This window comes from Oxyura jamaicensis, chromosome 1 (genome assembly GCF_011077185.1).
Source record: "Oxyura jamaicensis isolate SHBP4307 breed ruddy duck chromosome 1, BPBGC_Ojam_1.0, whole genome shotgun sequence".
Classification (NCBI taxonomy): domain Eukaryota; kingdom Metazoa; phylum Chordata; class Aves; order Anseriformes; family Anatidae; genus Oxyura; species Oxyura jamaicensis.
Window position 1 is genome coordinate 66,736,547 of NC_048893.1, and position 23,209 is coordinate 66,759,755.

Genomic DNA, 23,209 nt, shown 5'->3' on the forward strand with positions numbered 1-23,209 from the left:
AACAAAAAAAAAAAAAAAAAAAGGAAAACAGATCATGCGTCTGAGAGCATTGTCCAAATGCTTCTTGAATTCCAGCAGGCTCAGTGCTGTGACCACTTCCCTGGGGAGCTTGTTCCAGTGCCCACCACTTTCTTGGTGAAGAACATTTTCCTGATATCCGGCTTGAACCTCTCCTGTCACAGCTCCATGCTGTTCCCTCGGGTGCTGTCTCTGTCACCAGAGAGCAGAGCTCAGTGCCTGCCCCTCCATTCCCCTCTTGATGAAGTTGTAGACCACAATGTGGCTTCTCCTCAGTCTCCTCTTTTCCAAACCAAGTCTCCTCTTCTCCAAACCAAGTCCTCCAACCACTCATCATATGTCTTCCCCTCTAGACCCTTTACCATCTTTGTTACCTTCCTTTGGACACTCTTACAATTTTAGACATATGTGTTGAAGCGTGTGCACTCTGAACTTAAACCTTGCATAAAGATTAATCTTTCCAGGATTAGGTCTTAGGGTATATAAATCAGGGACATATCACTATATTGTGTATCAATAATTATATTTAAACAGCAGAGCTTAATCAGTTTACGGTAAAAAATAATAATAATAATATTTTCTTCACTATACTCCAATTGTTTGTAGCCTTTGAACTCTAGAAGATAGATGCCATATTTAAGAGCAAAAACATTTCTTACTCTTGTAAGGTATTTTTTTTTTTCCTTTCTTTGCATAGATACCTCATAAATACTACAGATTTTTTAAATTCTAACAATTATTATAACATTCTGGAAGAGATCAGCAACAGTGCTTGTAAATAAGGCAACGCCAGGCACCTTTAGTCTGCAAATGCTTCAGACTTGCTCTTCAGATTTGACTCTGTTTTCTTTCCCATGTTCATCATTCTTATACAGCATGTGGCCTAAAGCTGAGTGTGACAATTTTGTAGGATTTTAGGAGGATCTGGAAGTTACAAGACTAATTAACAACATTAGTTGAGTGTACGCTATTGCTCTCATTTTTGACAAAGAAAGAAAGAAAGAAAATATTTCAGTAATAAGAATATGAAACCCACAAGTAGATGCAGACCTGAATTACACTGTGAAACCAGTCAGATAAGTATGTGACAAATACGAGCACAGATGTCTTTAATGCTTCTGCTGTAATAAGTGTATAGATTCCCTTAATTATTACCCTGGTGTTTTGTGTTTTTTGTTTTGGTTGTTGTTGTTGTTATTGCAGATTGAGAAAAGTAAGTGTAAACAGTTTGCTGACTGAAGTTATATGATGACCAAGTTGAAACACTTCAAAACTTATGTCTAAACTGCAATAATGCAATTATGCAACTGCATTGACTGCAATAATGAAAAAAAGTTAGACTTAATGCCAAAAATATGGACCAGAATCAAAGGTGTCTCAAAGACATTTCTTGAACTCTGAACATTAAAATGTAGATTTTTAAAAATAAAATATTAAAATGAGGTTCTTTATTTTTATTCTTTTTCTGCATAAGAATGGACATTCACAAGTTTATGAACAGATAGCCCTGATGAACAGTTAGCCCTTTATGAACAGTTTAGCCACGGTAAACTATGCTGGATATATTACACTGCAGTTAATCTTCTTTTCTCTTTCTCTTTGTAGTTACAAAGTTTTTTCTTTTTCCTGTTCACTGACCTATGCTGGGAAGACAATATGTCAAGTGAAGATTTGCAAAAATATACCAGTTAAAAGGTCCTTCTTTTTCCTGGCGGAGTGGAATGAGAAGTAAGTTTTGGTCTGAGTTTGATGTATGTTTTTCTGAAGACTTTACAAACTGAATGTTAATTTAAAACAAAACAGAACACAGGCCCACAGTGTTATTACGTATCTTCTGTGCAAATTAAACCCCACAGAATTAAGAGAAATTTAGGGAGTTTGGAGTGGGAACAGAATGCAATAGCCAAAGGGAAGAGCAATAGCACTAAGCTAAGTCTGGTCTGAGAATAAGCTAAACTCAGCTAGTCTGAGAATAGCTTTTGTTCAGCACTGCTGGCTTTGGGAGAATACTGAAACTGAAAGGAGATGCAAGAGACTATATTTTGGTTCTCTTGTGAGGACTTTGCACTTTGGATCCACCTCTAAATAGATACGCAGTCCAGCTTGAGAACCTATTGTAACATTTCTTTAATTCTTTGTTTAGAAAGGAACATGGCTGTTGATTCTTAGATAATCAGGCTGGTTTTAAAATGAGGACCTTTCATTAAGAGACTAGAATTTTAGAATAAAGGCTGCCAATTGCCTGCCATGTGCAGTCAAGTTCTTTTTCGTCAAGTTATTTGTTTTGGTACATATGGACAGATATAATTCAAACATAGAGGAAGGACTGTATTGTTTATGAGTATTTCTGGCTTTTAAAAAGTGGCTGATTCCTTTCTGGAATGCATCTTACACACAACCTCCTGATAAAACAAAATATAAGGCAATAGAATAGAAATAAATTCTTCAGGCATGACTGGAACTCTGTTCTTCTTCCATTTCTGTGAAAACAAATAAATCAGATGAAAGCTTCAGTACTTCTGTTTAAACCTCTCCTTCTGCAAAATCCATATTAAATGTCTGCAATTCCAGCAAAGAGATTAATGGAAAAACAGTTAAGTATGCACACCAAATTCTTTCATAGATATTTGTAAGAGGCTCTTAACACCAGAAACAAGATCTAGAATTGTACGAAACTTAGTTCACAAATGCATTAGTTCACAAGCATTAGTTCACAAATGCACCTTTCTCCTTTTTTTTATTGTTGCATGAGTTTCAAAAATCATTTTCAAATTCTGAATCAAATCAATTCCAAATTATAAAACCACAAATGTATATCTATCTGGCAGGTTTTTCCATGTTTCCTTTCACCTTTCCACATAGAAATGGTTAGCCTAGATTTCTGTAAACCTCAGATCATAAGGGAAGGTTTCTTGGACCTAATGAGATCCAGAAGCACAAGCTAGGCAGCCAGATATGACATGATTTTAGTATGTTTTAGCTTGTATCTGGAACTGGATTTGCAAAGAGCTGCTATTTTTAGCCAAAATGCAAAGGGGTGTTTTAAACCAGCTGATAGTCTTACATCTGGAGTTTTCCCTCATGGTCTTTGATCCACCAGAATTTTGGTTGCTTGACAGGGCAGATTTTATTCAGAAACAGGTGCTTATAGCGCACATGTTCTTACTTTAAAACTCACACAGCACTTAACAGCAAAATCAAATGTTTTCACATAAAGAAAGGAGCTGACAGCTGTACTGAGTTGTGTTTAATACAGTGTGACTTTGGAATTTTATCCAAATATTAATCAGGATAGTGAGGTGAGAAGATCTTTTCTGTATGACAATGTGCACTGGAAAGGAAATGTTTGTGTTTATGTTTTCATATTTATATTAAATATGAAATACTTGTCACAGTTGTGTAATGGGAAATTGTGTTTTTGCTATTGGTGCTGCTAACTCTCTCTCTCAAAAAAAAAGAAAGAACAAACAGCACCAAACTTGACAGAATAATCATTATAATTGTATTATATATAATAATATATATCTCATTCAGATTATATATTCAGAATAATCTGAAACATACAGAGAGGAGGAACAGCAGAGGTCGTGTCATTTTAGCACTGAAGTTATGTGCCTAACTACCATAAGATAAAACATACTCAAGAACAGGCTGGTTTGTATTTCATACAATAAATACATGTATATAAACACTCATTAGCACTTTTTGCAAGAATTTGAGTTGGAATGGATTAAGAATAGAATATTTTAATGAAGTAAGTATTACTACCCTTGGTTTTTATAGGTCATCAAGTGGCACCATTTGTTATTGTAGGAAATCTGTATCACTAAAACTGTAACTGTGTTTACTCTTGCTTATATTTTATCTTTAAAGTCACTTTCTGAAACAGAAGGGAATACATTCAGAAATTCACAGAGATGATTTTTTTATTGTAAGATTTCTTCTCCTGAATTGTTAAAGTGCTACTTTCATTCTAATCTATATGCTATTTTCAGTTGATCACAGCCATTGAAAATGAATGTGGTAAAAGGTCACCAAGAAGAGCTTCCATTACATTAGGAAGTCACCTATTCACTGAACAGTTAGGGATCAATCAGGCCAAAAAATAAAACTAGCAAACTAAAAATGAGTCCTGATTAGGACTGACTAAACAAGGCAAAAGAAAATGGAGAGCAGTGTTTTGATAATTAAAAATCTAGGAAGAGTGTTTCAATAAAAGACAAGGCTTGCTTTATTTGCTGATTTTCATGTATTTAGTTTGTGTTTTACACTGCTTTAACCTATTACTGTCTGAACTTGGTAGGGTTTTTTCTGTGTGTGTGTATTTGAACATGATCTTTTGGTGATATCTTTTATCATTTTTTGTCCTTCACAGAATGTTCTCAGAAAAAGTGGGAATCATTTGATCCATAAGGAGGATGCCTCATCTTGTGTCTTTTGTCTGTTTGTTCTTTTTAGAAGTCTATTTTTTTTCCTTTAGAACCTGTGTTATCTTTGAAAAATGGGTATCACATTGGTGTAATGTTTGAACAGGCTGATACTATTTAGTTAATAATGTACACAGTCCAAAATTACTCCCTCTACTTCTCATCAACTTAATTTGTAAATGGCTGAGGCCTCTCAATTATTTTCTTACTTTTTTTTTCTTAACTGGCTCTTCTTAGTCTCCTCATTCCACCAACTCCTTTCTTTTTCCATCCTCTGTAATTTATGCTAAACCAACAGACATGAAATATGGAATTAACATTAAGCCTACCATTCATCACCTTCTTGGCTTTGGATTTCCTTTTTCCCCATATTTTGTTTGGCATGTCTATCTTGTTTATACTTTCTCAGGGCAAAGACCAGAGTGCCCCAGAGCTCTTCAGTGTTGAGTGCTCTTATGATGCCTTTGAAACCAGTTGTATAACTTTATCTAACAGCTGTAAACAGCACTGTCTCAGTGAGTAGCTTCTCTGTTCTTCTCAACTACTGCTGAAGTTGTTCACTCATGCTTTTCCATTTCCTATTTCCTCTTTAGTCATCTCTGTCTCAGCCTCATTCAGTCAGAAAGTATCATACTAAGAGGGTATACTTAGACGTACATTAATAAAAAAAAAAAAAGTCTTAAATAGTACAAATACTTCCCTTCTATGTATATAATGTCACTAGAAGGGAAATTTTGCTAATCTTTGGCCCATGGTTTAAGTCTTGGGATTCCTAATTTTTGTTTAAGTCTCCAGGTTCTTTTTCCATGTGCGTATGTCTGGTAGTGCTATATATTGTGTCCTAGGGAATCTCTGACAAGCATTTGCTTTCTGTAAGGAGAGGGGTATTGTCAGTTTTTTTTCATTTCTCCACATTCACAAGGAGTGCTAACAAATTTCTATATTAGATGATTCATGTCTTGGTTTTTATTTGTTTCTCTTCACAGAAAATATTAATGATACTTTAAAGTTGTGTAACTCTGTCAAAAGGTATTAAGAAATATGGACAGAGCTTTTGGCCTCTAAATGAAAAAGGCAGAACAAACCATTCATGACATGTAAAACAGTTTTCCAAAAGTGTTTTTTTTTTTTTTTTTTTTTTTTTTTTCTCCAATTATGAGTGAGGAAGGGGGCATGAGACAGGAAGCAGAGTTAAAAGCTATAAATAGGGACGTGTGGGAACACAATTTAGAATCGTTTCTCTATTCATGTTAATTATAAAGAGTAGGAAATTGCTGTCTTGCTTTTTTTATTATTCAGAGCCATAAGCAAATCTGAATAATTTCCAAAATGTTTAGGATCGATCACCTGAAATCCTGACTCTCATGCAAATATAGCATGCTTGAGACTTTCAGCTTAAACCAATTTTTATTTTCAGCTCCTCAGTGCTTTCAAGCAAACTTTTCTGAAGCCAATAGAATTGTGACAGATTTGGAGTGACAAGACTTGGAGAAAAATCTTATGTTGATTTTATATTATACTGTTACCTTCTTGTATTTTTGCCACCCATAATCCTTGTGTTTTTGAGGCTTTGATACTTTTTAAATAACAATTTCTACATTTGTTTACTACATGACTGTTTTTGTTGTTGTTTTTTTTTGTTTTTAATGCTGAAAGTTGTATTGTTCTGGCCATCTAGATTGAATATGTGAAAATTAAATGGAGTCTGTATTTAAATTTATCTTTTTTTTTTTAACTCAATTTTATGCAGACCTTTTGTTTTCTTAATGCTTATGCTGTCAATGCAAAATAATTCTTTTACCCTTAAGCCCCTTGTATTGATTTTGTTTATACCAAAAGGAAAAAAAATAAAAAAATAAAAAGTAGTTAACCTCATTTTCTGCTTGAGAAATTTAAGTTTTTCCTGAATAAACATGGAAAAAAAATTAGAAAGGCTCCATCCACTATAGACATTCTCTTCAGGAAAAAGCAAGTATGTTTACACATGTCTGGATAGTAACATGATATTTCCATATAGCATGAAAGTATCTCATTTATTAGAATTGCTCTAAGTTATGTTTTTATGTCAATCATTTAATCAATATATACAAATTAAATGACCAGTCAATTTGGCTTCAATATGAAGTTGAGATATATCTGATTTTTTTCATTAAAAAAAAATGAATCACTCATTCCTGTTAAGACAAAATCTGATTTTAGATTGTGCTTGAGAAATATCACTCCACTGAAGCACATGTGAACAAGAGAATTATTATCATACCCTACTCAGAGCACTGCTATTAGTCTCTTAAGTTTTGTTTTCCTTTGAAGACACAAGCCAGCAAATAACTAAATATTGGTTTACAGTTCACCCTTAGGGGAGGTACTTATTCTGAATTAACCCTTCATTGATTGATAAGATAATTCTTAAGCAAGAATTTAACTAAGCTTCTCCTGCCTTTGTGAGCTCTAGTGGTTACCAGTGAAGTGATGTCAGCTGTAGTGGTTACCAGTGAAGTGAGTGAGTTATTCTTTGCCCCTTCTCAAGTATTATCACCCAAGTTAGTGTCTGGCAATACTTAAAAGCGTGTAGCTGGTGTGTTGAAAGGATCTATCAGTTGCATTTTCCTTCAGAGTTGCACTCTCATAATTTATAGCTTGATATACATCATAAGGCATCTAGAAAAATGGGAGAAGATGTCACTTGCGGTAACAATGCTAAATTTCTTTTATTTTTCTTTCGATTTTCGTTTAGAATCAACTTTCCTCTGCAAATAAAGGCTCTTCCAAGGGAAACTATACTGACAATAAAACTACTTGGAGTAAACAGTGCTTCTAAAAACACAGAGGTGCTTGCTTGGACATGCTCCCCATTGTATCCAAGAGAGTAAGTTCGCTTTTGTATTGTAGATTGAGAAAAGACCATTCCTGAACAGGGTTACACTCAACTTGGGAAGAATACAGAGATAAATAAATAAATTCAAATTAGATTACAGTAAACTGATCCTGATGTGCCTGTAAGAGCTCCACCTATAAGCTTTTCAATACTTTCTTTTTGAACTTGGCTTGTGTTACAGTTAAACACAATAAAATTCCTCAGGTTTGTTGAAAGGTTTTGCTGCACCCATGTTGCAGCTTTACAAATGCCTTCTCAGCACAGCTTTTTGTTCACAGTCATGGTGGTTTTTTTTGTTGTTGTTGTTTTGTTTTTAGACTGCTTTCCTTTCTTGCTATTGTTCATTCTACTCAGTCAGACAGTTAGTGATGACCACAATTATCAACTTTCCCTCTACCGGCCACTTAAGTTTTCTCCTCTTTTTTTAATCTTTTTTTTTTTTTTTTTCCTACACATAACACAGTATAACAGTGGTTTAAAGATACCTGTAGGCTTGATTGTCTCTGCAATGATGCATGAACAGAGATCTAAGGTAAACTTTCTACAGAACCTTTTATATATTTTAGTAGCAGTGAGAAATCTGAGTTTAGATCAAGCTGTTATGAGGATACTTAATTTTTATGTCGATTCCTTGCGGCATCTGAGTTTAGATCAAGCTATTACAATGATACTTAATTTTTCTTTAAACACCTTAACCCTGCATGCCACAGCATAAGATTCACAACAGCAGACTTGCTGAATGCACAGATGCCTGAGATGGGAAATAGACGAATATGCCCAAGCCCCACAAGTTTCTGCATAAGAATCTGTATCTAACCTATAGCTCTTTCCTCATCTTGATATATCTTCATATACTTTTGCATGTAATGGCAATAACCATTTAAAAAAAAAAAAAAAAAAAAAAAAAAAGGAAAGTAAAAACAGAGCACCAAACAAAATGAAACTAATTAAACTAATTACATGTATGCGTTTACATGGTATGAAAGACTGTGGATTCCTCTGAACTTCTAAGCCAAGAGGTTTAAAATGCTAGACTGGGCTAGAAGCTTTTTCCATTTTTTTCAGGAGAAAATTCAAGATTGCTTGAATTTCTATTCAGAGAAAGAGAACATTCTTCTATGACTGAATGATTAGAGCTCTTAGCTTGAAGGAAGGAAAGAAACATGAATCAAAACCTTGCTCTAAGAACTGCTCAGGCATTTTATTCAATGACTTTTCATTAGGCTAATCAGAAAGAAGAGTACATCAATCACTCCTCCATTTTCTGTGTCTTTTTAAAGAAAATATGCATTGTACTTAATTTGAGTATTTTTACCATTATGATGCTTAGGTTGAAATGTGCAGAGGGAATACCTCTGAAAATCGTGAGATTAAATGTTAACTTGTTCTCAGCCCCAACAAGCTGATGTGTGCTTGGTACATGCAGAGGCAAAATATTAAGCATGGGATCTTAACTGGGAAACAGTTAGGAAGGCATCTCTGGAGGTAAAGAGGACACATGAGAATCCTCTTCTACTAGAGCACCTGTTTTACTACAGCCTTTTTTTTAATTTATTTTTTTTTTCAGCATTTAAGTTCTAAATCAAGGATTGTTGAAATATTTGTTAGTCCTTGGCTCCCTGTATTATGTATTTTGTAATGTATATTTTCAGATCAAATATATTGATTTGCCTTAGGTAGATCTCCAAGTCACACAGACAATTATAAAACTTCTACTGAAAAATGGCTCCATTATTTCTTAGTACACACAATCAGCACAGTGAAGGGGATGTGGGATTACTTTCCTTTCATCTGCTGTATATTTGTTCAGATCATTGCTGAAATGACCCTTTAAAGCAAAAATAAAAATTGAGTTGTTGGTTGGAATAATTTAGGAATAGCATGATCAACACCCTCTAATCAGTTAGCTGTGTCATTTACAATTATAGCAATTACTAACACAAAGAAGCATAAATGCCTTTTCCTCTTTTCACTAACCACAACTCCATAAAATTATTCATTCACCATTACTTGAATTGATAGACTGATTTAAAAATAAGGATACCCCCAAAATTCCTTCTCAAATATGAAACCTGAAAGTATCTGAACATTCACCCAGCCTGCTTTTCATTTTTCTTGGAAGGTCATAAATATTTTTTGATAGAGTAAAGTAGCTCTCAAATTTAGCTACATAGAGAGCAGCAGGACTAAAACTGTGAAGTGATTCTTTATAGATAATGCTTTCAATGAACAATTAACCAGACTTTGCTCCCCTCGAGCCTGGAATGCAACTAAACTTCAAGACTCATTTCAGCAGAGTACTTCAGAACTTTAGGTACTAAGAAAAGGTCTGTACCTGTAGTGTTATGCTAATGTATCGAGAGTACCTTGTATTACTGCAAAGATTATAGTATTAGGGTCTCTAAATGAACAAACTGTAAATCTATATAAAAAGATTAAATAAATCTGACCAGGAAATGTCTAACGAAACATTTCTGACTTGGAAAATACCTCTTTCTTAAAATGAATACTTTTCTTAGAGGTGAATTTATGTTTTTGAAAGAGTTGTAATAGATCTGCAGGTCTAGGATTTAATGTACAGGGGAAAGGACAGAAATTGGCTCTTTGAAGTAGCCAGTAGCCCTGAGGTATTTGTCTGGGTCATCAAACATCCTTGTTCAAATCCTTGTTCCAGTTGGTCACTGAGCCATTCTTCTTAGGATCAGGAAAGATAAGGACAGAGAGCATCTATTCACATGCTTTCCTTTCTTTCCTTCCTTCCTTGATGGCTATTTTCATTGTACAGTGTCTTCAATCATTCATACTTTAATTCTTTATATTTAGTCTGAACTGAAGATTAAGAAAATTTGAACTTATTTTAGCTATTAATGTATGCAAGTTTCCTTCATCTTTGGCTAGAAGAAGAGAAAGTTTTGGGGCAGGACCAGCTCTCTTCCAACCCAATCCATTCTATGTCAAAGTCCCTTTACAGACCAATGTATAAGAGAGATATACTAGCTGATGGATAGAGGGTAGCCACTATACCATTTGTCAAATATGTGTTAGTATTTCTTCTAATCAGTCTTGCGTGTTTCTGCGCGTTTATTTGTAATTCTTTACAAAACTGACATCCTGCAAATTTTCTCCAGTCTTTGCCTAGGTGTAGTTGTTGACATTAAAATTCTTAATCATAAATATTTTTTGTATGTTAGGTTTTGGGGCACAAAATTAGAAAGAATTAAGAATACAGCCTCAAATTTGTTTTAATCTGGAGTAATCTGATAATTTTCCATTTGCAATATTCAGTGTCTTCAGATTTACGGGAGTCTGAAGAAGCTAGAAAAGCTGTGGAGTGAAGATATGTTCCTTGTAAATGTCTATAGGACATATAACATTTCTTTTCAGATGAAAATTATATCTCTAATGTGAATTTTGTAGAATGTTGTAGTACATGTAATTAGAATTATTTCATGATATCATTCCAGTGCAGAACTAATGCTTCTTAGCCATAAAACATGCTTCTTTTTAGCATAGCAGCTTTGGATTTCCTTTAAATTTACCTCTGAATTTCTAAGGTTTATTATGTCAGGTTTGGGGATAATTGCATTATTTTTGCACCATATTTTGCCCTCTTTTTCCTGGTATATCTTGTCTAAACAGTCACACCACTCCAATGTTATATACATTTGTGAATGAACACAGTAACAATGATGATGGCTTCTGACTTGTCCAGTTGGTGAGCCTCCATATTCACATTTCTTATCTTTATGAAGTGACCATAAATCATTAAGGCCCTTGATGATGTTCCTTAGTTTCAGGAGTCAGTTCAAAAGTGTTTGCAAACCAAAGTGTCAATTTTCCATTCATTCATGTCAGAAAAATGTGTTTGTCTCTTGGGCTGAATAGTTTAACAATCTAGAGCTAATTAACAAATACGGAATCCATCATATGGGGCAATCTGGGAGCTGTAATGTCTCCCACAGTGCCCATTGCTCTGAGTTCATTGATTCTAACAACATGATTTATTTTGCAGTGGTATTTCCAAATCAGAACAGGCAACAAATTTTTCCTCTTGCTGGGTGTGGTGAATGAGGTCTCCCATGTGAATTTAAGACACCAGGTTGAATTTGTAAGATACAGTGCCTTATGTTGTCCTTCCATTGCAGTGTCCTCTTCTGTGATAAGACTGGCAGTTTATTTTAGCTCCTGTTGGAAACAAGAGCTGGGAATCTGTAATTCCAGAGGTTTCTACCTGCCCTGATTTTGTGTGAGAATATAAATAAATAAATGGCAGCATACACAAGGCAGCATTTGTTTATTCACCTTCTCATGGGCCTTATGCTGAAAAGAATTTTTCCAGTTGCTACATAGAAACCATCACCTATGACGGTGATCATTTTACAAAGATCAGTATTACAGTCTTCACTTTATAGATAAGAAAACTGTTAGGAAAAATGGGGAGTGACCTGCCTGAGTTCATCAGTCCAAGACAGCAGAGAGAGGAGTCTGTTCAGAAAAGATTATGACTGTAATGCTCATGATGCTGGCTCCTTCCTTTTCTGAACGGATCCTGCACACCCTGCTACCTCTTTTCCTTTTTCTAAATATAATGTAACTTTCATTCACCCACGAGGCTATTTGTTATTGTTCTGTTTTTGTGTCCAAAAGAAGAGTATTATTTGTGTAGTGCATATAGTTTCCCAAAGTTTGCTAGGGAAAGCTGCACCTGAGAATACATCATATTTCAGTAGTCAATGTCTCTTCACACATTTTTAAAATACTGCCTGTGTTTATTGACTCACCTTGGTCTAAAGAGTGATTTACAACTTTAGTTATTCACTCATTTGTAGACATAAATTAGTGTATTTTGTATACAGGTATAAATATATATTTTTTAAAACTAGTTCACTTTTTTCTTAGGAGATAGTACCTCCATGCTGTTTCAGTGGTCTTTGGTTTTACTCATAGTCCTCTCATTTCCTTTAACATATGAGCATTCTTAGTCTTTCTGTTTCTGAAATTCTGAGCATTCTTGGTCCTTCTGCTTCTGAAAGAATTCTGCTTTCTTTGGTGCTTCTCTGGGACTGGAGAAATCCACCTACCAATTGTTCCTTACTTTCCAGGAGCTGTAATAATGAATTCAGGAAATGTCTCAATTAAACACACATACAGTGCGTCTGAGGTACTTCTTGTATTTGCCTATACAGATTTTCAGGTTACCCGGGAAAATAATCTACTGTCTATATTCTTCTTTAAAGCCCCCTATGGTTTTAGAGCATGATATAAAAGTGATTAGCAATAAAGAGATCAAAAGGATAATTTAGTCTTCATGTTCATTCAGTTCTCAGCTATTCCTCTCCTTGCTAACTTAAGGGGTAATTAGTTCAAATTATCATGTAAACTTCTGTCCACAAGGGGATGGTCAAAGAGATGTGGCTCCAGTTAAGCATCACAGGAAAACAGCTTTGAAACCACCACTGATCACTTCCACATTCACATTGGCTGAGTGTGAAAAACTTCATATCACAAACTCTTTTTCCCCAAGTGGTATCTTCACATCACAGTTCCTTTTTCTGCCTCCCTTCCCCTGCAAATATGCCTGCCTACAGCTGCAAAAGAAACTAGAAAATGGCTTTGTCTTTAATCCTCTCAAGCTGTATTTCACAATAAAATGAAATGTTTGCACTTATCAATAGGTTCAGAAGTGAAAAACAAAAATTAGCCCTAAGTTAGGTTTGCACAAAGTGTTGAATCACAAAAATGACTTTGCAGGAGTCCCCTTTTTCTTCTTCAGATGACATGGCAACAATTTATTTTAGTATGCAATTCAAAAATGTACTTTTTCCAGAAAAAAAAAAAAAAGCCAGTAAAAGAAAAGATGTTCAACATATCAAAATTCTGAATTTATCCTAACTAACCATTAAGATGTAGACAAATTAGAGGGTAAGTCTGGTGTACTATATAGTATAGTATCCAGGTACAGCTTTCTTAATTTGAATGGATTAGTTATCATTAGAATTGACACCTGAACTTTCTGATTTTATTCAGTTTTTTTTTTTTTTGGAATGAATTGTGTAGACCTGCCAAATCAGGCTTTTTTCTTATTTGCAGACTACATGCACACCTGTTTCTGATAGGGCTTTATTGTGCATGTAATGCTCAGATAGGTACTTCGGACCATAATCTTTCATCTGTCCAAAAAAACAAATGTGCATGTAGTACAAACCATCCCATCCAGATTCCTCCTAGGTTGTTGAAGGCTGAAGCTGTACTCCTACTTCCCTGCCATTTACACATTCTGACTGATAAAATCAGCAGGATTTGTTCTGGTCACAGTAGATTGTCATGAGTTTCTTCTTTCTGTGGAATTAGATGTATGTTGCCCTCCACTCCCTCCACCTTACATAGTATGTTGACACTTCGCAGTCTCTACCATATTTGTTCCCAAAATGACATACTAAGATAGGAATATGGTGTTATCCTCATTTTATACCTAGCTTCAATGACAACCCCTGTCACACAGGAAGTCAATGGTAAAGTATAGAGCTGAACTGAATTTCTCATCAGCTTGATTTGTGCCACAATCCCTGCAACTAAATAGATAGCATTATGATAGACAGGCTGCTAGTGTACAGCCACTACTGATCTTGACCGGATTTATACTAACCACATAAAGATGAAAGGTTTGTTATCCTTTCACTTGTCCTTTAAGCTGTCCAGTTCTATATTTTTATATGTGATTTCAATAAATCCAATTCACCTCCAGTCCTGAGGCATTATTTCTGTGTGTGTCCATTGCAGGCAGCTCATCCATGGAACTGTGCTTCTTAGCATGAAGTTGGACAGCATACTTCCAGCATCAATGATTACCCCAGGCATCTGCAGTACTGATATACCAACTTCAGTAACGTTGCAGGTAAGAAAATGAAAAAGCTAAGAAAAGTTATTTTCCAACAAACTGAAAAAAAGACCACACAAATTAGAAATCCTATTTCTACTATAGCTGCTCAGAGAGGGCATGTTAATCTTAGTGGATGAAAATTATAATGCTGTACAGTGGCATATATGTATGATAATTTGTATATAGGATGACTCCTCTGAGAGCTACGGAAGATTTTCATGAAGTAATTTTTTATTAATATAATTTTGCTTTCAAAAATGCTTTTGTGAAAAATTGCTGACTGCTGACTAGTTACATGACTTGCAGATGGCTTTTCAAATCTGAACTTTAGTTCTGGGTAGTACTGAACTGTGTGCAATTATAAGTGTAAAATACAGCTTGCAATTAGTGTGAAGGAGCTATAAAGGAAGTATCTACAAGCAAATTTTCAACAAATGGCAGTAGAACTCTCCCTCCATGACTACATGTTGAGAACCCACAAACTCTGGCAGAATGGTGCTCCCAGTATTGAAAATGCATTAGGTCTGCCTGGTAGTTTTGTCACCTTTCCAAGTTAAATTAGCAAGTGGGTACTTTGAGGGCAAAGCCAATTGCTTTCTGTATTAAAAAGCTAAAATGACTATTAGCAAATGACATGTAAAAGAACAGATAATACAGATAAATTAATCTGGTCTAAAAATACCCTATTTTTAATAGACAAGCAAATAGGGATTTTCTAGTCTGAGGAGTTTGGGACAAGAAGATGACTTAGAACAACTCTCTCTCCTAATAATAAAGGAAGTCCAGACAGTAAATGGCTACTCGGTTATAATCTTTCTCTGCTGAAAGGAATGAGAAAGGAGGGTCTCTCATTTCCCCATCCCCTTCTCAGTTATTGCCATATACGTGACAATATCGTGATTTTTGAACATACTGGAAATACTGCCATAAAGATTGCTTTTCTGATGTGGCCAACATGACACTTAAATTTTGTAGGGAATAACTTTGTTAGCTGAGTTAGATGAGTGATGCCTATCTAATGTATATACATATAGAAAATATATAGATAAGAGATTACGATGTGAGCAAACCAAAATGGGATGTGCAAATTGAACTGGATTTTAAGGAACAACCTACATTTTCAGATTACCGTGACCTCGAGATTCATAATTTTGGTGGAATGTCTTCTTTCTCTGTATCTTAAAAACATTTTCCTAAATTTCTGATGCCCATGTGAACGTGCAAAGAATGAAATATTGGTAGATACTGTATAACATATATGAAATCAAGCAGCAGGAACTGATATCAGGAATCTGATTCCCATCTCTTAAGCTGTTAAACTGCTTTTCAAAATTATTCCTATGTGGGGTTTTTTTTGGAAAAAAAATCTAATGGATGCTTTTCCTTTAAGACCTATCCCATTAAAAAGAAGGAGAGGGAGGAAGGAAGGAAAAAACAACTTCAGCCTTGAGTACATGTAGCTTTAATAAAATTGAAATACAGTGGATTAAATTCTCTCAAGAATGTCAGAGACAAAGCTCCCACTGATTTTCGTGGGCTGATTTTCGTGGGCTGGGTATATCACCAACTTCTCTAAGTATTACTTGCAGTGAAAATCCTCAGAGAGTTACCTCCTCTTCTCTCATATTTTGTATGCTTCCTGTACAAATCCAGGATGACATTTATTAATAGATGTATCTGAGAATACATATCACTAAGAGGACTTCTGTCTTTTTTGCCTTTTTTTTTTTTTTTTTAATAAAGATTGACTTTCCAGAAACTAATTTGGAGTTCATTAAACCTGAACCTGAAGAGAAAAAGGATGATCTTGAAGAGCCAACCAAAGAGTGCCTGAAGCATATAGCAAGTCTTTCACAGGCACAGTCTCTCTTGCTGTAAGTTGTACCCAACTAGTTCTGCTGAATCTTTGCTTGAAGTACTTATACTATTGATCACAATTAAATGAGTCCACTTTAAAAACTTTTTTTTTTTTTTTCTCTGACCGAGCATGGTATGATTGATTTGAGAAGTAGCACCTCTAAATGAGAGAATAGATCACAGCAAAGCCTGAATAAGCCCCTGGAAGTGGCAGTGTACTTTACTGTTTTAGAGAAAGGTTGCTTTTACCTCTCTATCATTATATCTTTTCATGTCTTTGAGGGGAGAAACCAATTTTTGATTCAAAATATAAGATTTTCAAGTGATGTGATAAGTCTGTAACAGTATTAGAATGAAAACCTTTAGATTCAATGAAAATCAGTATTCCCTATTGATAATTTACTCAGACTAAGAAGCTATAGTAATAGCATATAATCATTAAAACAACCCGTGTTAGGTTCTTTTTAAAGGAAGTATGCAAAGTTTAGCTTTAAATAGAAGACAAATAAAGACGAAGTGAAACAAAATGCACAGTATATATTGAAGAAGATAAGTATGCTCAGGTTACATAAGCAATTAGGATTACGTACTATATAAAATAATTTTAGATATAATCAAAGTGGCATTAGGAACATTAGTTATGGAAAGTCATTATACCAGTCACAGTTAATTATGTAAATTAATCTTTCATCAAAGTTTAAAAGATACATTAGTTTTACAATAACTAAATAACTTAAAGCCAGTCTAGCTCTCTGTGTGATGTATCTGTTAAGAAGTTTTCTATGCTGATTTCCTTTTTTTAAATAATAATAATAAAAAAGAGTGTATTTAAAGTTTGCTTCATCTTTTAAAAAGGCAGGATATAATGTAAAATTATTTTTATTACTCATGGGGTCTGTGGTCTGGTTATTTTATTTCTAAGTATGAATGGGAGGTCAGTATTTTATCACAAATGGCCACTGTGCTAGGGCACTGGCAAGTTGTCTGCATGATTCCCACCTGCAAAAGGTGCTCTAGAAATGATTTGGGGTACTTCAAGTCAATGCATCTGACCTCTGTTTATAGTAAAATGGTGGCTTCTGTGAGAAGAAATAAGACCATTAAGCATTTAGCATGGAGAAATCTGTCAGCAAAGAGCCAATGTGGCTTCTGTAAACAGAAACCTGCCTCACCAACCTGTTGCTGCTGTTCTAGAAGGTTGTCAGAGTTTGAATGGATTTGGGGGATTTGGTGAACATAAAGTATTTGGATGTTCAAAACACTTTGGTGAGGTTCCATATCAGATTGTTAAAGAAAGTGTTCATGGGTATAGAGTAAAACTGGTTAAAGACAAAGTTTGAACATTTAATGGCGACTTTTCATAACAGAGTAATCAGCAGTAGAGTCCCTCTGTACTCAAGGTTGGGACCAATTTTATTCAGTATCTCCATCAATGATGTGGAGAAGGAAGTGTGTGGTGAAATCTCCAACTCTGCAGATGGTACTAAGCTCTGCCAGATAGAAGCTGTGTCATGGAGGAGACATCCACAAGGACCTTACAAAAATAAGCAGGCAAAAATATGGCAAGTGAGTTTCAGTGCGGGTAAATTTAAAAGGATATATTTAAGGAAAAATTATCTAAGACATCTGTACTTGACACTGAATTCAAAACCTGCAGCTATAACACAGAAATACATCTTTGAATTACTATTGATATTTCCCTGAACTCATGAGCACAATGTGCAGCAGCAACCAAAAATGCTAACAAAATACTAGGTGTCATCAAGAAGGGTGTAAAGGAGAAGCCAATGTATGTCATTTCACTGCTGTCTAAAACCTTGAAAGGCAGTGTTTTGAGTATGCTGTGTAGTTCTTGCATCTACAACTCAGGAAGAACACATTAGAACTGGAAAAGGTAGAGAAGGATAATCAACATGTTTGAAGGGATGAAGTAGTAGCCTAATCAGGAGAAGCTAAAAGCTAAAAAATCTGCAACTTCTTATATAGAGAGGAGAAGGATGAGAGAGAGTGGTGTGTTTAATATTTCCAAAATCATGATGGTGGTGGACAAGGAAGAAAAAAAAAAAAAAAGAAAGGTACAATATTCAAGGTAGGGATATCAGGGATATCCCATGGCAGAAGTAGATCTATTGTCAATAAATGGAAAAAAGTACTTGAAGCAGTCAGTGGTGAACCTCTAAAATCTACTGGCACAAAGATGGGGAGGTAGACAATACCATCAGATTCATAAAGGCTATCCACAGTTTCATGGCTAACAGGTTCATAAGCAGGTATTACAAAGATCAAGCAAGGGTAGAGACTATAACATCCCTAATGCAACAATTTTGGATTATCTGTGAATATGAAGGGAAGAAATCCCTTAAAGTGGCCAGGCTGGCATGCCCTGCCTAAATTGCATCTCAGGTTGCCACTGTCAAAGGCAAAACACTGGGTGAGAAGTAGACCAATGATCTGGTCTGTGATGATGTTTCTCAAACAAATGAGATTGTGGTCATTCATGATGATTTCCAGAAGTAACAGTGTCATTTTTATTTTATTTTATTTTATTTGTCTCCTGGCTTTAGTCACTTGATGGTGTCAGTAGAAACGAAGGAAGTGAACTTCAACATATGGCTCTTGTGCTCCTCATGGCCCCAGATTATGTGATCTTTGGCATCACCATCAAACCACATGAGGGGGAGGGGGAATGGACTAAGAGAGTTAATTAGTCACTGCCAGCCACTTTGGCTGAATTCTGAAAACAATTGAGATGTGAGCCTTTGATTTCTTTTAGGATTACTGTGGTGGAAAGATAACCCCCAGAAAACTACCCATCTGGGACAATGGCTGCTTTTTGAATGTGGTACAGCCTGCTTGTGCACAGTGGCTCCCAATGGAAGGATCAGACTGGTCTGAAGCCAGGAGGATGACAGTCTTGTTTCTGCCGTCTTTCTTTCCTTCATTCATCATTTTCTTTCTACCTTTTCTACTGTTTCTGCTTCCCTTTTTCTTTTCATTTTTGCCACTTGTCATCACAAGACTGCCTTTGCTGTGAATTGTGATTAAAATGGTTACTTAGAACCTGGTAGATAGTACAGGTCTAAAAAAAAGATTTTTTTATTCTGTATTTTTCTTTGTGTTGAGTAGAAGACTATATATTTTAAAATAACTGTATATATAGAGGAAAACATAGATGTAATGATGTTAAAAGAAAAAGCCCAATAAACTGCATTTTTATCAGTGAATAGGGTTTATTATATCTTAACCCATTTTAGACAAAAAATAGCCTTAGTAACATAACAATCTGCAGATGTTATATGTACACAGAATAATTTTACCTTAAATGTTGCATCATATGTATGTGTAAACTTTTAGTACAACTAAAAATGAAAATCACAAAATTTAAAAAATAAAAATAAAAAAAATAAAAATGCCCTAACCTTTAGCTTCATCTTAAATCTTTAAAATATGTTAATCTAATTTCATGTAGACACATGGTGAAAGAAAATGGCATTCCATCTAAAGCAAAGTCAAAGGGAGAAATGTATTATTTAGAAAACCTAATACAATGATTGATTTCTTATCTCCCTTTGTAAATTCAGTTGAGGCTTTAGCTGCTTTAATCTGAAAAACAGAATGTCTAGTTTGGAGGATGCTGTTTGAAAGCTTCAGTCCCTGCTTATAAAAGGGGTCCTTCAGTCCAGCATATAAAAGGGGTCCTTTAGCTGAACCATCCTGCAGAAAAAAATCTGAATGCAAAAGAAAACAAGATGGCAATAAAGTCTTAGGCCTTTTTAAGTCTTAGACTTTTATCTCTTTTTCTGTGTGACTTCTTCACAGAGAGAAACGTCTATCTGTTGTCAAAATAGACATGCTGTGAATTCTGATGCAGTTTCTTAAAATGACTGCTAAAATGATACTTTTCTCAAAATAGTTGCTAAAAGACATGACAGAATTTTTATCATAGGGGTAGGTTCTTCTTCTTCATATATTTATAAGCTTATTCTCCTAAAGGAAAGGAATAAACATTCTTAAATATATATATATATATATATATATATCTGATCTACCACTCTCTGATCCAAATGTTTGGCAATTTAAAATTGTTAAAAATGAAAAGTTGCTTGTTGAAAATAGAACCACAAAGGAGCTCATTGGCCTAAGCTGTGAAAGCCATTATCTTGAGAATTTGCGAAGGACAATGATATTTATTTTGGCTGAGAATGCCTTCAAATCATTGCAAATAGGAGGAAGAAGATATTGACAGGTATGGAAATGCTTGGATTTTGAGCCCAGCTTTTACACATTCGGATAACGAAATACTTGACTGGAAATAAGCTATTTGCTTACTGCCTTCTACAAAGTTTCTAACACCTTGTTCTGAAATATCCAGATCAGCTTAAGGTCATATTTAAGTTATCTTACTAAGTAGATGATCGCCAGTCTGATCAACTATGACCAAGAAAACTGATGTCCGTCTTGGCTTCAGTAATGATTTGTGTCAACTGGAGACCATTCTGCACTTTCAAAGCTTGCTTTTGAACGCTCTGATATCAAATTTAGGAGATTGTCTGAGCTTGTTTCTCACAGGGGATTTCTTCTTCTGTTTTCTGATGATACCAAAACCTAGGATTTATTATTTTGAAGCAGTTTTTTATGGTGAAATATTGTGTGTTATCTGGCCATTTTATCATTGTTATTCAGCCATCTCATATCTCTGTGAGGAATTCTGTATTGCATCCTTTTCTCATGAATACAGTGAAACAGCATGCTAGGCCTTGCAAACAGAAGCCACTGGGAGCTTTCCTACCCTTTTGTAAGCTCATGCTAATATTAGGTGTGATTACACTGTGTGTGTGTATGTATGCATGTGCTGTCATATTCCTGGGTAAATGCATGGATGTACCTAAACCCCATTTTTATTGCAAATATGCTAGAAATAGACATGCCTGTGTTAGTCAAAGGAAGAACAAGAATGAAAGCTAAGACTAGGAGTATTGTATGTGTAGTTGTTATGCTACTTAATTAGAGATGATGTGTAGCAGATGGAGGTAACAATAATTTATCCAGTGAAAACTGCACCTTCTTTGTCTCTGTCAGAAAATCCCAGTAAAAACAAACAAACAAACACCAACAACAGAGTGGAGAAGAAAAATGAGAGTACTTGGAAAGTGAAATAACCATATGTGTGTGTCTTTTGACACTTCATTTTTATATGACCCAAGGCTGACAGATCCAGAGTATAAGTATCACTTTTCTTATAAAAGCTGGTCTGCAGAAAATGATATCCTACCCCAAGGAAAACATGTACTTATCTGAAAAGCAGTGTTCTGTATGACTTGGCCCCCCAGTACAATAAAGTTTGTTGCTACACAAAGCTCCAGGTGGTTTTAATTTCAAACTGAATTTCTAATCTTCTCTTCCAGACTCTCAGAGCAACAGAGAAGAATCTTATGGTTTTATCGTTACTATTGCAATAATCAAAATTGCTCCCTTCCTCTGGTACTGGGCAGTGCACCCAGTTGGGATCGAACAACTGTATCAGAAATGTGTTCTGTCATGAGGAGGTGGAGATTTTCTAACCCTCTAGAGGCATTCGGGCTTCTGACTTTCAGGTAAGGAAAAATTATCAAACTAGGAAAATAATGATAAGCAGAATGATCACATGCTGTTGATTAATTCAGCACTTCAATTTGCTCAGCATAGGGTCATGCTTTGTTTCAGTGACTGTGCTTTTGGTTCTGTCCCTGTGTCAAAGTGAAGATGTAATTGCAACTCCTGTGATAACCTTAATTTGAACATGCTGGCCCTGCCTTCTTGGCGGAGATTTCCTATTTTTCAGGATAATAAAAAGAGTATTTCATGCTGTATAACCGATTCAGTCAGTTTCTGGTAGCAGGTGATCAGTCAAATACTTAGCATTTACATAGCACTCCATATCTTCAAACTACTGTGCAGACATGAAGTGAGTAATGGGAGATAAGCAGGACTGAACTGTGCTTCCAGACAGTGATACTATGTAAATACTTGCAGACCCACCTGTAGCCCATATTTTTGAAGAAGAAACTTTGAAGTCGGTTCCCCATAATTGGAGTAACTTCTTTTGTGATCCCACCCCCACTTCTTACACCAGGAGATGATTGTCTGTTAGGAGGCTTTCCTGATGTTTGGGATAGTCTTAACCTATGATGTAATAATAGTAAGTGTCAGAGGACAGAATTTTGTCAGTAGTTATGTTTCCTCTAAAGGCTTGGGAGGTGTTTTGTGTTTAGTGATCTACCTGTGAAAACATTAAACCTGTAGATGAGATGACTGAGCAAATCTGGTTTATCAAGCCCTTACATGTCTGGATAAGCACAAGCTGCATCTGCTTTGCAATCTCAGTTCCATATTATACACAGCATATTTAGAGAAAAAAATGCTTCACCTAGAACTTCACTTCTGGAGAAAGGACTGTATACACTCATCTCCACATTATTTTAAAAATAGCTATTTATAAAACTAACTTTTAACTGATATTTCTCTCTAAAAGTGATTTCCTAAGAATACCTGCATCTCGGCTTTATATAAGAACAAACTAAAATATTAGAAGTTTCACATGTTTGCGGATATGTTTAATTGGAATGATGTAAGCAAGGATCCTGAAAGATCAGGATCTGGAGCATATTAGGAAAATTTTATTTACCATTATTAAATAATAAAAAATATAAAATAATTTATAGAAGATCCATGTAGAAAGGACTATGTGGGCAGCGTGTTGTCTTCCACACCCCAGAGTAGCAAGAGAATTTGAGGCAGTTCATCAGAGTATTCCAGGCTTTCAGATCAGACCTTTTGTCAAATTTTGATAACATGTATGAATTGCATTTCTGCAAAAGGCTTGATTGTTCCTCAGAGATGAAGCTCTGCATCAGGGTGTGGTGCAGAAGATTAGCCCTGTCAGGTGCTTCACAGGATTTTAAATATGACTCAGTCTGTCACAAAGCTTCTCAGTGTGTACTGGATAATGCATACATGCTATTCATTCTGGCAAAGATTGCTGGGAAGGAAAGACAAAAAAATGTCATCACTTTGTCTCTCCTGGTGCCACTGTTCGGTGTGACTGGCACATGCAGGGGTGCCAAAGAACAAGGGCTTCTGATAATTACCTTAGTTTTTTTGTCCCTATAGTTT

The 23,209-nt window shown here is 35.3% G+C and overlaps 1 protein-coding gene across 6 annotated transcripts in view; it reads left to right on the forward strand.

Moving 5' to 3' along the window:
* Window positions 1–23,209, forward strand: part of PIK3C2G (phosphatidylinositol-4-phosphate 3-kinase catalytic subunit type 2 gamma) — a 202,604-nt gene that overhangs the window by 56,118 nt on the left and 123,277 nt on the right. For all 6 annotated transcript variants that reach the window (XR_004746201.1, XM_035310106.1, XM_035310126.1 and 3 more), the window contains exons 12-16: window positions 1,624–1,746; window positions 7,180–7,311; window positions 14,101–14,215; window positions 15,944–16,074; window positions 21,463–21,651. Coding sequence is in view for 5 of the 6 variants with exons in the window: in XM_035310106.1 (XP_035165997.1) it covers window positions 1,624–1,746; window positions 7,180–7,311; window positions 14,101–14,215; window positions 15,944–16,074; window positions 21,463–21,651 (690 nt within the window). In the remaining variant the exon portion in view is untranslated. The remainder of the gene's footprint in view (window positions 1–1,623; window positions 1,747–7,179; window positions 7,312–14,100; window positions 14,216–15,943; window positions 16,075–21,462; window positions 21,652–23,209) is intronic.